Source organism: Mustela erminea, chromosome 1, assembly GCF_009829155.1.
Source record: "Mustela erminea isolate mMusErm1 chromosome 1, mMusErm1.Pri, whole genome shotgun sequence".
NCBI lineage: Eukaryota > Metazoa > Chordata > Mammalia > Carnivora > Mustelidae > Mustela > Mustela erminea.
In genome coordinates, this window is record NC_045614.1 from 172,063,501 (window position 1) to 172,079,786 (window position 16,286).

Below are 16,286 nucleotides of genomic sequence, written 5' to 3' on the forward strand. Positions count from 1 at the left end.
AAATATGTACAGGAAAGCTGCAAGCAGATGGGAACTCTGGGTCTTCGCATTTCTACCCACGCAGTTCAAGAACTTCATTAACAACACACAGACGTCATCGCTTTCGTAACTGGTGCAGACGGTGAACCGCGGGGACTCTGTTCAAGCCGTTTTGGCGGAAGCCAACTTAGATTTGCCCGTTTCCACGCTGTCTGATTTCTACCATCTGCCGTTGCCCCCAGCAATCTCAAATTCCTCCATACTACAGTCCGGCCACGATAGAAATAAGGAAATCGATGATACAACGGACTAGCTCTAGCTGAGTTCTTCCTTCACACACCTTTAACGGTCCTTTTAATCCGTTGGTTTCCAGGACTTCATAACCAAACTACCGGCCCCAAAGGTCTGAGAAGCGCCTACGTGGCGGTAATGGGGAACGAAGCCCAAATTCCACCAATAAACTGGGCTACTCGGGCTACGCCCCGCCCACCATTCCTGCCAACCAATAACATTCACAACTCTTCCGCTACTCCCGCCCGTTCTTGGGATCGCTGCAGACTCCGCACCGCTCGCCTGCGCACCGTAGATCCACCCAATGTGCGTCCCTCCTCCGCTTCCCCAGATAAGAGGTCCCTCTGAAGGCGGAGGGAACGACAGTGGCTACCACCGGAAGCCCAAGATCCTAGAAGCTAGTCTCACAAACAGCAGCGCCCCGAAAGGGAATAGAAAGGGCCACTAACGACGCCCCCTCCCGCCCTGTTTCTCCCTGACCCGGAAGTAATTTCCCCTCTTCTCTTCACTCCGCCCCTCCTCCCCCCAATAGTTGAGAAGGGAGGAAAGGGACGGCCGGGTCTGGCCCGGCATGCCCTAGGCTTCCGGTGACCTCTGGCCCTTTTCTGTCGTCCGCTCTCGCTGCCTAGCGTGCTCGCTAGCCCACGGCTTTCCTGTCCTCCCTCTGGTGTTCCTTCGCACGCTAGCTGGTGACTGAGGCGCCGGCGACCAGCAGGGAGGCGGCGGCGGAGGACACTCGTCATGGCCGCCTCTAAGCCTGTGGAGGCGGCGGTGGTCGCGGCGGCTGCGCCTAGCTCCGGGAGTGGGGTGGGCGGCGGCGGCGCGACTGCGGGCCCTGGCACTGGGGGCCTACCGCGATGGCAGCTGGCGCTAGCAGTCGGGGCGCCCCTGCTGCTGGGCGCAGGTGCCATGTACCTGTGGAGCCGGCAGAGGCGACGCCGGGAGGCTGGGGGCCGAGGTGATGCCGGCGGTTTAAAGCGTAACAGCGAACGGAAGACCCCAGAGGGCAGGGCCAGTCCGGCCCCGGGCAGCGGACATCCCGAGGGCACCGGTGCTCACCTGGAAATGGTGAGAGAAACAGCCCTGGGCTGTGGAGGTGGAACCCAGCGGGTGAAGGCTTTCCTTGACCAGTTGTGCGGGTCAGGGGGCTTCCCATCCGACGAAAGCTGCCTGGCAGCACAGGGGTTTGGGGAAGCGCATTTCTGGCTGCCTTTGTAGGGATTGGGATAGCCCGAGGGCACAAGTTAGTGTTCTTCTTTGATAGAATCCTTTTGGTTTAAAAAAAAAATACTTGTCTTTTTTCTCGTGACACAGCATTTATCACTGGCGTTTTGGGTACGGGGGACTTTTGCAAATATGAAGATTGTATTGAACTAGTGAAGGAAGCCAGATTCCATTTACGATTAATACATTGTGGTTGATAGGAATTGTGGTTTCCAAGGCCTAGAACTTGGTCCGTAATAACCTTTTAATAATGAGCCACCCCTGTTTTATGAAGTCTCTCAGGGTAGGGGATAGGTAAATACAGTGACTGTTGGTTGGCAGAGTGAAATGGTGTTGAGTAGCCTTTTTTTTTTTTTCTTTAAATCTGTGGGAGCGAATTCTTAAACTTTTTTGGTAGAAGCATGTTAAGTTCATTTTTTAATTTTACCTGAAAATTTACATGTTCAAGCCTGACGTGCGTGATAAAGATTCTTTGATGTTAGGCCAAGCAGAGTATTTGGCGAACTGCTTTGCATGGTTTTGTTACCGACTGTTAAATCCTTTTGGTATCTGACAGCTGTGGGGAATAAGCCTGGCTGCATTTAACAATACTGGGATGGGGTGGGGTGGAAGATTTTATTTGCCTCTGGGATTGTACAGTGATAGTTCAGAGTAAATCAGAGTTCAGAGAAACCTTTGGTCAAATAGCTCCCAAATACATTTGCAAGTCATTTCCATGTTGTATTATTCAGGTTAAAGACATGATTTTACTAAATAGTCAAACAAACTTAAAGTTTTGATGTGGGAGTGAACTACCATAGTTTAATGTCCACTATATGTTAGGCTTTTGCTAGGCTGTGAGAGGGCCAGATAGTCTTTGTAGTGGGAGAGTAAAACATTGCCGCCTTTTTTTTTTTTTTTTTTAAAATGTAGAAAAGATGCGGTATGGTATGCTGGAAGATCCCATGGACTCTGAGAACTAGGAGATGTGCACTTTGTTGTGGACTCTCTAGCATAGTTACCTTGGGGAAGTTATTTTATCTCTCTGGTCTAGTGTCATCCGCATTCTGTAAGAAGATTACAATATTTTAGGTCTCATGACTTTGCCAGCCCTAAAAATTGTTGCCTCTGAGTGCTGCTAATGAGAGTGTTAATCGGGAGATTCTTTGAATTCCCACTTGTGTGTGTCATTTTCATATGTCTGAAATTCTCTGATCATTTCCTATTTCATTTGTTAGTTTAATTTTAATCACAGAAGCATAGTGAATGAATGAGAAACACAAAAGCTTTTAGTGCTATATCACTAAACATAAAAATAATTTTTATACATGAAACTTTGTGACATACACACAAAGTAATGATATTCTGGCTACACAGACAGATGTAGATGTCTTAGGCATTTCTTTTTGGGATTCTTTTGAAATGTGCATTTCTTTAAAACTTCATTGAGTATAGTAACTTTTTTATCTTTTTTTTAAATCTGATGATAAAATATATATTCTGGTATTCAGGTTTTTTTAATGTTACACAGGAGTTACCCACATGAAATGGTTAAGAACCACTAATCTAAGCACTCTAGAATGGGAAGGGAGAAATGTAGTTAAACATTTTAATTAGGGGGTCACAGACTGAGTAACCTCTGTTTCAGTCATTTTTTTGAAGTAAAGTAATTCTCTCCCCTTAAACAAGCTTCTAGTTATTTTTTAAAAATCAGGATGATCAATGACATTCCTATATAACTAACTACAATGAACACCTTTCAGTCTTTATCTCACTTGATCCTTGGTGATGTTTCACATTGTCTTCTCCTAATTTTCATAACTTTTCCTGTGGCTTCTGACATAGTATATTCTGGTTATCTTTGCTTTTTAAAAAATTTCTTGATACCTCCCTTGCTGATTGTTCTCGGTGTCCTTTCCAGGTTCTTTTCTCTGCCTCCTCCTTTTCTTGATCTTCATATTCTATCATAATTATTCTTAACCTTCCACGCCCTCACTAGATGCTTGCTTGCTGTGTGGGAGTTTTATTTATCTCATATACTGATAGCTCCCTAATTTCTTGTCTATAGCCCAGACCTCTCAAGAGACCCAAATTTAAGGGGAATTTTCACTTCATTACTTCACAGATATTTCACATCCAGACTCCCCTGTTTTTCCTGAGAGTATCTCTTATCAGTGTTCCTCATCTAACTAGTTTCCCAAGCCGGAGACTTGGATATCATCTTAACTTTCTGCTCCCTGCATGTTTTCCACATCCAGTCCAGGAAAATATCTAGAAAATTCTTAAGTCTGACTACTACATTTTCACTGCCATTACTTCTCAACTGAATAACTGCTCTTCTTATTGTCTTCTAAATCCTTTTTGTCACTGCCAGAATTTGACAGCCCATGCTTAAAATCATTAAGTGGTGTTCTGTTATTCCCCATAACAAAGCTCAAACCCGTCATCATTTAGGACCCTCCATAATCTTGATCCTGCTTACCTCTTCAACTTTATCTCCTTTTTTTTTTTTTTAAGATTTTATTTATTTGACAGAGACACAGTGAGAGATGGAATGCAGACAGGGGAAGTGGGAGTGGGAGAGGGAGAAGCAGGCTTCCTGCTGCCCAGGGAACCCGATATGGGGCTTAATCCCAGGACCCTGACACTTCCTCATGTTTTTCACCTTTGGATATTCTGTGAACACTGCCCAATACACCTACCTTCTCATCCTTCAAATAACATGTAGGTATTTTAATCTTTTCTGAAACCCTTTACCTGGGCATACCACTATGTGATTACATAACAGTCTGAACTGTTCCCTTCCATAGCACTTACCACATTGTACTAGAGTTGCTTCACATATTCTATGGAATATGTGAAGGCTAGGACTGGCTCTTTCTCACTTTTGTCTTCTCAGAACCTAATACAAGGCTTGGTAGAAAGCAGAGGTTGAGTAAATCTACCAGTGAAGCTTCATTGTTTGCAGGTGTGCATGCGTGTGTGTATGTGTGTGTGTGTGTGTGTACACACACATAATTCCACAAGTTGAGTATTTTTTTCAGAACTCCAGCTTTTCATTTTTATTCTACCAGTCAATCCTAGAAGTTGCTATAACAGTCTTAAACCTTATTTAGGCATTCTTTTTATAAATCACGTGATTTTGGATCAACTACAGCCATAATCCTGCAGAAACTGTGTTCTTACAAGTGGGTTCTTAGGTAAAGTGCTCTGTACTGTGATTTAGTAGGTGGGCTTGGTTGTAGATTTTTAAAATATAATATGGGAAAGAACTTTATTATTATTTCAGGTATTTTCTTGTTATACTAGCTTTTATTCATATAAAAGTAACAGTTGGTTGATAGAGTATTTTAAAAGACCGTTGCTCATGCTCTAAGTTTTCCACCATTGATTGCTACTTCTTTTAAGCTGAAACTCAAATTTTAAAATATGCTCTTGGAATTTGGTAAATTTAAGGGAATGAAACCATTGGAAAAAAACACTATCAAACTAAAGTGTCAAAAGTATATTTTAACTGGATATAAATGTGTAATTATGAGGATACCCATTTTATTTTCTTATACACAGATTCCAGTTCATTTCCTTTCACAGTGACTATATGTGATCATCACATACAGTGATTTTATAAATACGTGCTAAAAATTTATACTGAGTTCTTATTGCCAAATGTGTATCATTGAAATCTTTCTGTAATGTAGTCAATCTTACCATTGCAGGACTTGTTTTAAAGGACTCTTTTAGGTCTCCTGAATTCCTTGTGTGTGTAAAGTAACCTTCACTGACTGTCAAACCTTGATTTTTTTTTCTAAGTTTGTATTCCACTAAATTTACTGGTATTATACTTAAATATCTGTCGCTTTTGTCTTTAAATATTAATTGTTTTCCAGAACAGATATGTCTCTGCAAAAGGTGTGAGGCAGATTCCTAGGTTTTGCCTCCCATTTGACAAGTTCTAGCAGTGTTTGTAGAAGAGAGGAGATATACATACTACTTTTCTCATTGTTTCCTTTTAGATTTATTACCTGAGTTATTTGTTTTTAATTCTTGTGTCTTACCCACATAGTTTAGATGTATGTATGTATACATATATATGCAGTTGCTCTTTGGGCCTAATAATTTTCTGGTTATTACACAGTATACTAATCACCTAATGTACATTTTCGTGATGTGAATTGGGATTTCAGTTTTTTTAATCAGTAGTAATTTTTGTAGAGAAGCTGCCAGTCTCCTTGTTTGTTTCTTAAACTGCCCCTGGTATTTCTTCAGAATAAAGACTATGCTGTTGGTTGTTGTATAGTGGAGTTCTGTCAAATGTGCTTTTAACTAAAATGAATTCAGTTATAATAACTTGGATTAAAGAAAAAGGTCTAATTTTGCTGATGATTCTCTCTTTGTCTTTTCATATAAAGACCTTTTGCCCTAGAGTCAGTACCGAGCAAGATAGGATATCTGAATCTGTTGTCTTTGATTTAGTTCCAGAAAGCAATTCTGGGTGTGATTCTAATGATATTCTTGATAAAACATGGATGATGATCCATGTAGTACAGAAGTAAAGTTTAGGCAACCTGGAGTCAGATTGCTTGAATTTGAATCCTCCCTTAGGCAAATTAGTCTTTCCAGCCTTCAGTTGGTTTATATGTAAAATGAGGATAGTAATAGCACCTACCTGGCATCCCCAGTGGAGTACTTTGTTAAAGATTCTTCAAAAGTAATTTTGGCTTAATGCATTGACTTCAGGATTCCTTACAAGATTTGGTGCCAAATATTTGTTGAATTCATTTAGCAGAATCTCACCAAGTCACGGAGTTGACTCTGCTGGGCAGTTAATACGAAGAGATGAAATTTAAAGTGTGGTTGGAAAAAAACAAAGTTTTCTAGTAGACTATTGTAAATTATACTTTATGTGACATACTGGGCAGATGCAAATATCTTTTTCATAATCCATCTGTATTCTTACCAGTATTCACAGAGTTTGAATTTATGCCCATTTATGGAAATTGATTATATGGCTGAAGTAAAATTTAAGAGTCCTTATGTAGGTAATAGTAGTGGAAAGTTATTGGAGGGTTTTGAGCAAGGAATGACATGATACAATTTACTTGTTAAAAGAATTTTCAGGGTGCCTGTGGGGCTCAGTCGGTGAAGCACCTGCCTTCGGCTCAGGTCATGATCTCAGGGTCTTGGGATCGAGTCCTGCATAGGGCTCCTTGCTCAGCGGGAAATCTGCTTCTCCCTCTGCCCATTGCTCCCCCTGCTTATACTCTCTTTGACAAGTAAATAAATAAAATTTTTTCAGATCAATTAGAAAATAATTAGTAATAAATGCAGAGAGGTGCATTTTCACAGAGTTTTAGTGTAAAATATTATGGAATGTTAGAACCTTTTTAAGGTTTAACATCCAAAGCAAAAGTGATTTCCAGTAAGGTAAATGGCTTTATAGTCTTTTAAATCTCCCTAGTAGCTTTTAGATATGCAAATAGACCATATGAAAGATACTAGCATTTCGAGATGTTCCCATTATGTTTTAGATCTGCATATCTTCATTTCTCATTTATAAAAATATGCTTTCAAAATTAATTGTCTTTGGGCTTATTTCCTCACTTCAGTCTTTAATTCTGAAAGTTACTATTGTAACTCGAGAATGTAGACTGGTGGCAGAGGGTGGGAAGTGACTGAAAAGTAGTACAAAGGGTTCCTGTAGGATATAATTAAAATACCTCAAAAAGAATTATTAGTTGTGTGTTTTCTAATATAAGCTTTTTGTCTGGTGCATATATTTTCAATTCTGCCTGGTTTTCACCTCAAAGCTTACGAAAATAGGGCCTAGTTCCTGACATAGGAGAAGGTTGACATTATGTTACCCAGCTTTTTGTCCTAAATTTTACCAGCAGGCTGAAATAATTAGTTTTTCTGTACTGTCCCTGTTGTAATTCCATTCTTTCTCTGCATTTTTATCAACGAAGGGAAATAGTTGGACAGAAAGTAATGGGGCAGGCAGTGAGCTTAGGGTAATATGGATGTTAACCAAGATAATCTTTCCAAAAATATAGTTTGGTTGCTTTCTGGGGTGGCAATGGAGGAGCAGTGGAGGATAATTTGCAACTTAGTGATTTGCCTATGTAATTTGATCCTTTCCCACAGTGTCATTCAGATCATTATGGGGATTGGGTTTTGTTTGTTTTTGTGGAGTTTTGTTGTTTTGGGGGGTTGTCAGTGGGGTTTTCGTTTTGTTTTGTTTTTAACAGTATAATAAAGAAGGGAAATAAATCAGTCTGATCTTGGCCTTAGGATTTAAAGAATCTTTTTTTCTTTTCTTTTTTTTTTAAAGTAATCTCTACCCCCACTATGGGGCTTGAACTCAGAACCCCAAGATCAGGAGTCACATGCTGTAATGACTGAGCCATCCAAGCACCCTGGAGTAGAAGAATTTTTAGTAATTTTAAAAGGAGCCATTATAAAATTTGATTAAGTGGAGGAAAATAGCTAAGTGAAAGATTCACTTGATTGGTTTTAAGTTGATTTAGAATATGCTGAATAAAAGTAAGAAGTGTCTATCCTAAGAAGAAGAAGGAAGCCTTGTGTACTCATTTTTCTGTCTTTTGTCAGTCCTTGCTATGACTGCTTTTTCTGGTATTCTGTATGGTAGTATTTACCTTAAACTTCTAGTAGACGGGAAAGAGTTCATTGCTATTTATGCTAATGAAACAAGGTCATTAACTCTCCAGAAAATGTTTTTTATCTAATCTGCAAATCTTTCTTTAAAATACTAAATAAATCTTCAGTAGGACTGTAGTCAAATATACTTCTCACGTGTTTTTAATATGCCGCATTATTTTCTACATAAACAGTCCCTAGTGTTTAAGGATATGTATTAACCATGTTCTAAATGACTTAGAAACATTGTAAACTTTTTGCCAGGAATTGGAAGAATGTTTTTCTTGATATATAATATCAAAAGTAACTGAGTTTCATTATTTTGAAGTTTTATTAGGCACAGAAAGATTTATAATTATGATGTGTTCTTGGCAGATTGTGCCTTTTATCAATATAACTGTCCTGTGTTCCATCTGAGACTTTTTAATAGTTATTTGTCTGATACTCCCTTCTGTTTCTTAGTGTTTGCCTTCATAACCTTTTTTTTTTAAAGATTTTATTTATTTATTTGACAGAGAGAGAGAGATCGCAAGTAAGCAGAGAGTCAGACAGAGAGAGAGAGAGAAGCAGGCTCCCTGCTGAGCAAAGAGCCCGATGCGGGGCTCGATCCCAGGACACTGAGATCATGACCTGAGCCGAAGGCAGCGGCTTAATCCACTGAGCCACCCAGGCGCCCCGCCTTCATAACCTTTTTGACATTCTTTTTGACCTGTCACTTTGTTTTAGGTCATGAATGGGCAGCATAGTTTTCTATTACGGAGATTTAACCTTTTCACATTATTGTTATTATTAACATATTTAATGATCCTGCTATATGTAAGCTGCCTTTTTGTTTCTTTATCCCCACCTTCCTATTTGTATTGGTAATTTGTCCCACTTTGGGGTTCATTTTTAGTGGTAAGGAAATTGTACCACCTCTATTTCTGTTCTTGTGTTCAACCTTAAAAGCTAGTTTGGCTAGGTATAAGATTGTAAATTGAGGATAATCTTTCTTCAGAACTTTAAGTTGTTACTTCATTGTGTTTTTTAGTACCTCATGTTTATGACATTCTAATACTAGTTTGGTCTTTTTCCTTTGTGGGTAGTCTGTTTTTTCAATCTAAAAACTTTCAGGCTGTCATTGGGAGATTTCACTGTGATGTGTCTGAAAATGTGTCATTTCAGCTCCAGGAACTTTTCTAGTATTTCCTTAAACACACTGTTCTGTGCCTCCCTTTCTAAACTCCAGATAGATAGATGTTGGAACATCTGAATTTATACTCCATGTCATTTAACTTTTCCTCCAAACTTTTCACCTCCATGTCCTCTGTTTTCATTGCATTCTGGCAGATACCTTTGCTTTACCTTTTACTTGTTAATTTGCTCCTCAGTTATGCCCATTCTAATATGCAGTCCCAGACAATCTATTGAGGTGATTGCAATAATCCTTTTTAAATTTTTAGGATATCTAATTAGTGCTCTGGAAAGGTAGCCTCTGTTTTCCAATTTTTAGAGGGCAAGGGAGAAAGAAAATCTTAAGCAGGCTCCACACCCAGGACAGAGCCCAACTTGGGGCTTGATCTCACTATCCTGAGATCATGACCTAAGCCAAAGTCAAGAGTCAGACACATAACTGACTGAGCCACCTAGGCACCCAAAAAGCAGCCTCTTTTTTAAAATGACTGTGATAGTCTCTTATTCCTGATACTAAAATTTGTTTGCTTTGTTTATCCTGCTTTTCTCAAATACTAGTTTCTATTTGAGTTGGGAGCCTCTCTCTCATGTTTGCAGTACTCAGTAGTGTGGTCTCTTGGAAGACAGCTTTCTTGGAAGACAGCCCAGGTATGCCTGTCACTTGTCTCTTGGGTGTAGTTGATCCTTGCTCCTTCCAGATGACTGAGCCCTACTCCAGTCTGACTTCTGCGTCTCAGTGGAGTGGGAGTTCTGTTGAGGTTGCTTCAAATGCAGTTTTCTAGCAATCACCGTGATAGTTGTCCTCCTGTAGTCCACGGTCACATAAGAGATTCCTGGTTGTCTACTATGGATATTTTCTGCCAAGGATTTTTACTGTCAAAGTTTTTGGAGGATGATTAAGGCTTTTGACAAATGGAAGATTTTATATTCATCTTTTAATTAATTTGTGGCTTATTTGGTTCTTTTCATCCTCCTACATCCTAGTTTTAAAATATGTTCCTTATTGACACTAGCCAGCTTAAACTAACTGTTTAATATTCTGAACTTAGGAGGTGCCTGACTGGCTCAGTCAGTAAAGCATGTAGCTCTTGATCTCAGGGGTCATGAATTTAATCCCCATGTTGGGTGTGGAGCCTACTTTTAAAATATGTATTAATATATCTGAACTTAGATGAATGCAGTTTCTAAGAAATCTTTGGATGCTACTAAAAAGTAACTATAGTTGTTCTCAGACTAAAGGAGAAGGGAAACAAAAGGTAAATGAGGGGAAAGCCACAAAGAAAAATGAAGCAAGAGTAAGGAGAAAAAGAGCATAATTCCTAGTAAGTTATTTATAAGAGCAGTTACTTTTGCTTTTATTTTTGTCAGTGCTTACCTGTTGAAGACCTATAGGTTCTTCCATAATCACATATTTGTTAAAGTTGGATGATGCTGACAAACAATAAAGTTTTGGGGAAAGATGTGCCACAAAGCTCTTGGACTTAGTAGCTAGAAACTAGATAACTGGAATTGTCTCCAGAATGCTTCCCAAGTGTTGACTGAGGTATTCACAGCTGTCCTCAGTGCTAACTAACAACTCTCCCATATTGTATATGAATGAAGTATTTGATTTGGGTCCCCCAGAAAGATTCTAAGGCAAAGATGGGAGTACCAAAAATTTGCTGATAAACAAAGATTTGGGATAACAGTTGTAATGAAGATAGCAAAGTGTTTCTATTATCTGTTCTACACAGTTGACAGTAAGCTTAAAAGAAAAATAGCAACACACATGAATAAATAAATGGTTTTCAGAATAAGAAATGGTCATGGTCAGTATGGTCATAAATATGGTCAATAAACACGAAAAGATTTTCAGATTCATTAATAATGAGGAAAATGCAAATCAAAATATTGGAATATTTATATCATAGTTTTCCAATGAACTTGGCACTAATGACATTTGGATCTGAAAATTCTTTGTGTTGGGGGGCTGTCCTGTGCCATCACAGAATGTTTAGCATTATCCCTGGTGTCTACCCACCAGGTTAATAATAGCAGCTATTCACCCCTGCCTCCTGCAGTTGTGACAATTAAAAATGTCTCCAGACATTGTGAAATGTGTCCTAACCAGTAAAGTCATCCCTTACTGAGAATCCATTAGACTGGTAAAAATAAGCTATCCCAACTCTTGCTTGACAGGAATGGCAGGAAAGTAGATCTTTACATTTAAAGTACTATGGCAATTTTTTTGAAATTAAAAATACATAAACCTTGTGGAATGTAAGAAAGAACACAGATGAACAAATGGGGAGGGGAAAAAGAAAGAAAGGAGAGAGGGAAACAAGCCAGAAGAGACTCTTAACGATAAAGAACAAACGGAGGGTTGATGGAGGAACCTTGGCGGGGCGGGGTGATGGACTAAATGCGTGATGGGTATTAAGGAGGGCACTTGTGATGAGCACTGAGTGTTTATGTAAGTGTTGAATCACTGAATTATACTGCAAAAACCGATAGCACTGTATGTTAACTAACTAAAATTTAAATAAAATAAAAACTTGTAATATGAAAAATAGTACATAAACCGTTGGTTTAGCAATCCTAGTACTGAGACTTTATCCCATGAAGATACTTACATGAAGCAGTGTACACTGTAAACAGCCACTCTACCTCCCCATTTTTCTTCTGTCAGTTTATCCCTGTTTTAATCACTGATCTGAATGTATTCCTGTGTATTGGTAAGTGTTATTTCCTCTCATTTTAGAACTCTCTTGATAGAGCCCAAGCAGCCAAGAACAAAGGCAACAAATATTTTAAAGCAGGAAAATATGAACAAGCTATTCAGTGCTATACTGAGGCGATCAGCTTGTGCCCTATAGAGAAGAACGCTGACCTTTCCACATTTTATCAGAACAGAGCTGCTGCCTTTGAACAGTTGGTATGTATCTTAGGGGTTTTTTCCTTCTTTTTGCTTGCTTTATTTGCATAGTGTTTCATTTAATACCAGCCAAATCTAATCAGTTTTCTGAACAATTTCAATTGTTTTGAAATTACAGGCTTTTTGTTTTCATATCCTTTAATTACATAGCTTTTTTAAGAATAGATTTTAATTTTGCTGGTTACAAATATAACCCAAAGTTATATATATCAGACTTTATAAAACTAGATGATACAGGAAGCTATAGTTTCTGGTGACCCCAACCTTCTCAATAATTTGAGGCTATCATTTCAACTTTTTCTCTCCATATGTGGGGTTGGGGGAGACCATGTATTATTGTAAAATATTCTTTCAGTTGCCACTATATCTTGTGCAGTTTTTCTTAGCACATGCAGATTTGTCATTCTTTCTGAAATGCTGTATATAGTAGCTGTTGTATAGTTGTGTACTGAGAACATCTTCCTATTGATGAACATTTGGATTGTTTCCTATTTTACCTATTGCATTCAGAGTTTGAGTAACTATTCTTACAAGTATTTTTTGCATATTTTTGGGAGGATAAAATTCTAGAAATGGAAATATAAAAAAAGAACATCAGTACCTACTCCCAACAATAATATATGAACATGCTTGTTTTCTGTCATTCTCACCAACTTATATTCTCAGTCTTGATAATATTTGCCATTCTGGTAGGAGAAAAATTCTTGTTTTAATTTACACTTCTTAAGACGTTGCTAAAGTTGACTATCCTTTTCTGTGGTTATTGGGCAATTGTATTCTGCACATTTATTTGTTCAACCAAATTTTATGGACCGTCTCCTGTACGGAAGGTTATGGCGGTACAAGCTGGGTTTATAAGAGCAAACACTTATGCATGGAGCTCAAGTTTTGCTAAACAGCAAACTGCTAAACAACATTTTCATAAATGCTTTAAAGAATTAACCTGATCTTTAATAGAGGAATGAGTGGAGATGGGGTTGGAACATAAAACAGTAGAGAAGACAGTGTTAGAAGTAGAGGAAACCGTATGTGTAATTGCTCTGAGGCAGGAAGGAGTTTGATGTGATTAAAGAATTGTAAGGGATCTGGTGTATAGAGAGATCCAGTTGGAGAGGTAGCAGAGGGCAGATGAGACAAAGCCTTGCAAAGGTAAGGAGATTGGATTTGATTCTGAGTGTAAAGGGAAATACTTAAGGATATTAAGTAGGGCAGAAACATCCTCTAAAATTGCTTTCAGTATTATGTCAAGAATATATTATAGGGAGACAAGAGTGGAGACAGGGAGACCAAGTAAGGTTGCTGTTGTAGTAGCTGAGGTAAAACATGAAAGAAAGCTGAGACCAACGACTTGCTGTTGTTGTATTGGTCGTGAAGGATAATGAAAAGCAGGAATGTTAATAATGGTAGAATGCGGAAGGAGTTAGACAGCTAAGTAGAAGTTGAATTAAGAAATGTCTATTTTAAGGAGAGTGGTTTGGTCTGAAGAGAACCATCTAAATTTAGATTTTATATAATGCCAGGACAATAGATATAATCAACTAGGAGAGAGAGGAGAGATGAGGCCGTGAATGTTCCACTTGTAGAGCTCAGGGGAGGGGGAGAATTTAACAAAGGACATTGAGAAGGAGCACCGATTGAGGTAGGCAGAAATCAAGTAGAAAGGCTGTTCTTTGGAGGTTTGGCAATATAGAGGAGCTGAGAAGTGGGGTAGTAGCTGTAGGGAATTACACAATCAAAGGAGGATTTTTAAAAGATGGAAAATACTAGAGTGAGTGTTTTTATGCTCATGGGAATGCTTCATTAGAGATTATATAGATGCAAAGGAGAAGTAGTGAACAGGGTGAAGTCCATGAGTGGGGACAATATGGATCACAAGTGGAGAGGTGGCCTTTGATGAAGAGGGGCACTTCCTCACTTTTTTAACAGCAGGGAAGGAGATAATAAGCACAAAGATGCAGGTAGGTTTGTAGATTTGGTGGTAGAAAGATGGCCTAAGTAGGTTTTATGCCTGTTTTTGAAAACCAGGTTGCTTTTCTTTATTACAGGTATTTATATGAGCTGTTGTAATATATTGTGGATATTAACTCTTTTTATGTATTGGGAATATTTTTGTGTGTTCTAGGACTCTTAATACTCAGCCTGTTAAGTTTCCAAAACTGATTTCTCTTGAACAGTGCTTCCTTTAGTGTGACTTTTTTTAATACTTTCAATTACAGCAAAAATGGAAAGAGGTGGCACAGGATTGTACAAAGGCTGTTGAACTTAATCCCAAATATGTGAAAGCTCTCTTTAGACGTGCAAAAGCCCACGAGAAGCTAGACAATAAGAAGGAATGTTTAGAAGGTGAGGGTATTTTTGTGTTTACATATGAAAATTACTAAAGGTTTTGTAGTCATTGATAAATTTATATGAAACTCTGCTTGTGAGTAGAGAAATCACTTGGATTTAAAAGTTAGATTCTTCCCCAACTGAGAATTTGTTTTCTAGTTTAAATTGAGATTGCTGGTGCTTGAGTATTTGTTCTCAATTATGGAATTAAATTAGTATTAAGATTTGGAGTTTACATCCCATACATTTTTAACTGGGCAAATAATGAGCCTCAGTGTAATTCCATGAATAAGAAATAAGAAAATAGGTTTTAGTAAGTGATAGTGTTGCTAAGATTCTACATATTTTTGGTGATTATCCTATATAAATGTGAAATACTTTTTGAGATGAATCCTTAAAATAAACATTTGGTTTTTGCTCTTGGTATTTTCAAACATGATTTTATACCCAATTGGAAAGTATGTAGTTGGTACAAAGCATCAGATGAATTTCCATTCTCAGTAAATGCTGTAAATATTCTGCGGCCTCTAATTGCCCATATTTGCTTCCAAAACTTCAGTTAGAGTATATAGGCCACTGGCTTTTAAAGTACATTTTTGTAGGTGACATGGAGCTTAACCGAAGTGATTTCTGCAAGTTTAAACTACTTTAAAAGCATCAGTAATCAGATTTTGCCAAAACTATTTTTTAATAACATTATTTAAAAGGAAAAAGCCATTTAATTGTGAAGTCTGGATTACCAAGTGAGGGTTGTTTAAAGAACGTTTTAGAAGTTAGGTTTTGTGGTGTCATGTACTTTGGTGGTGGGTGGAAGGACAGTTGCTTTGGAAAAGAGAATTCTGAGTTTTCAGCCAGGCCTTGAAGTTACTAACAGTTAATAATTGGTAGGAAGGTGGTGAAGTGGATTTTAGATAAAAGAAGAGGATGGGAAAAAGACACTGGCATTGGCCTTAGCCAGGTTATCGGGGGACATACAGCAGATTGACTTGTTTAGAGGATTTGGAAGTTTAAGAAACTGAGTTCAGAAAGAGTGGCAACAGCCAGTGTGTGAGTATTTTGAAAGGGTGAGAGTTTTAAGAAACACTGATCTTTTAACTTTGAAACAACTTTAACTTGAGCTGTGGCATAACCAGATAAAAATGGTATTTTGCAGCAGATTTAATTGAGAACTCTTGGCCAGATGGCTTTGGACACAAGGAATAACTCTGAGGCCTATAAAAAGAATCAGACATGAGAGAGCCACATTTCATTGATTTGGCCTTTAGGTACTGGCCAGAAGAGAATCTTCCTGGATTCCTTGTTTATTTACTATGTAGAATGTGAGAGTGGTGAGAAACATCACAAACCATGCAGTATAGTCCCTTGGATTTCACAGGTGAGGAAAGCAAATAACCAGAGAAGTGAAATGAATTTATGAGCTTTGAGTTTGATTATAGAGTATATAAAACTAAAGTATTGAACAGAATCAATTTATTGGAAATGAAATTGATAGCTATATCAGGCTATCAATTTGGTTTGGCTTTTTCTGGTAACGTGGTGCCCATTTGATGCTGCTGATCATCTTTGCAATATTTTTATACTTTCATTTTTTCCATCATTTCTAGATGTCACTGCTGTATGTATACTAGAAGGGTTCCAAAATCAACAAAGCATGCTGTTAGCTGATAAAGTTCTTAAACTTCTTGGAAAAGAGAAAGCCAAAGAAAAATACAAGGTAAGTCTGAGATGGTCAATAGAGGGAACA

At 38.3% G+C, this 16,286-nt stretch overlaps 1 protein-coding gene across 1 annotated transcript in view; it reads left to right on the top strand.

Annotated features, from left to right (window-relative positions):
* Positions 1 to 731: 731 nt before the first annotated feature.
* Positions 732 to 16,286, top strand: part of TOMM70 (translocase of outer mitochondrial membrane 70) — a 32,782-nt gene continuing 17,227 nt past the window's right edge. Inside the window, exons 1-4 of the mRNA XM_032350940.1 lie at positions 732 to 1,338; positions 12,041 to 12,214; positions 14,431 to 14,557; positions 16,147 to 16,256. Of these exons, the coding sequence (XP_032206831.1) occupies positions 1,012 to 1,338; positions 12,041 to 12,214; positions 14,431 to 14,557; positions 16,147 to 16,256 (738 nt within the window). The 5' untranslated portion in view covers positions 732 to 1,011. The remainder of the gene's footprint in view (positions 1,339 to 12,040; positions 12,215 to 14,430; positions 14,558 to 16,146; positions 16,257 to 16,286) is intronic.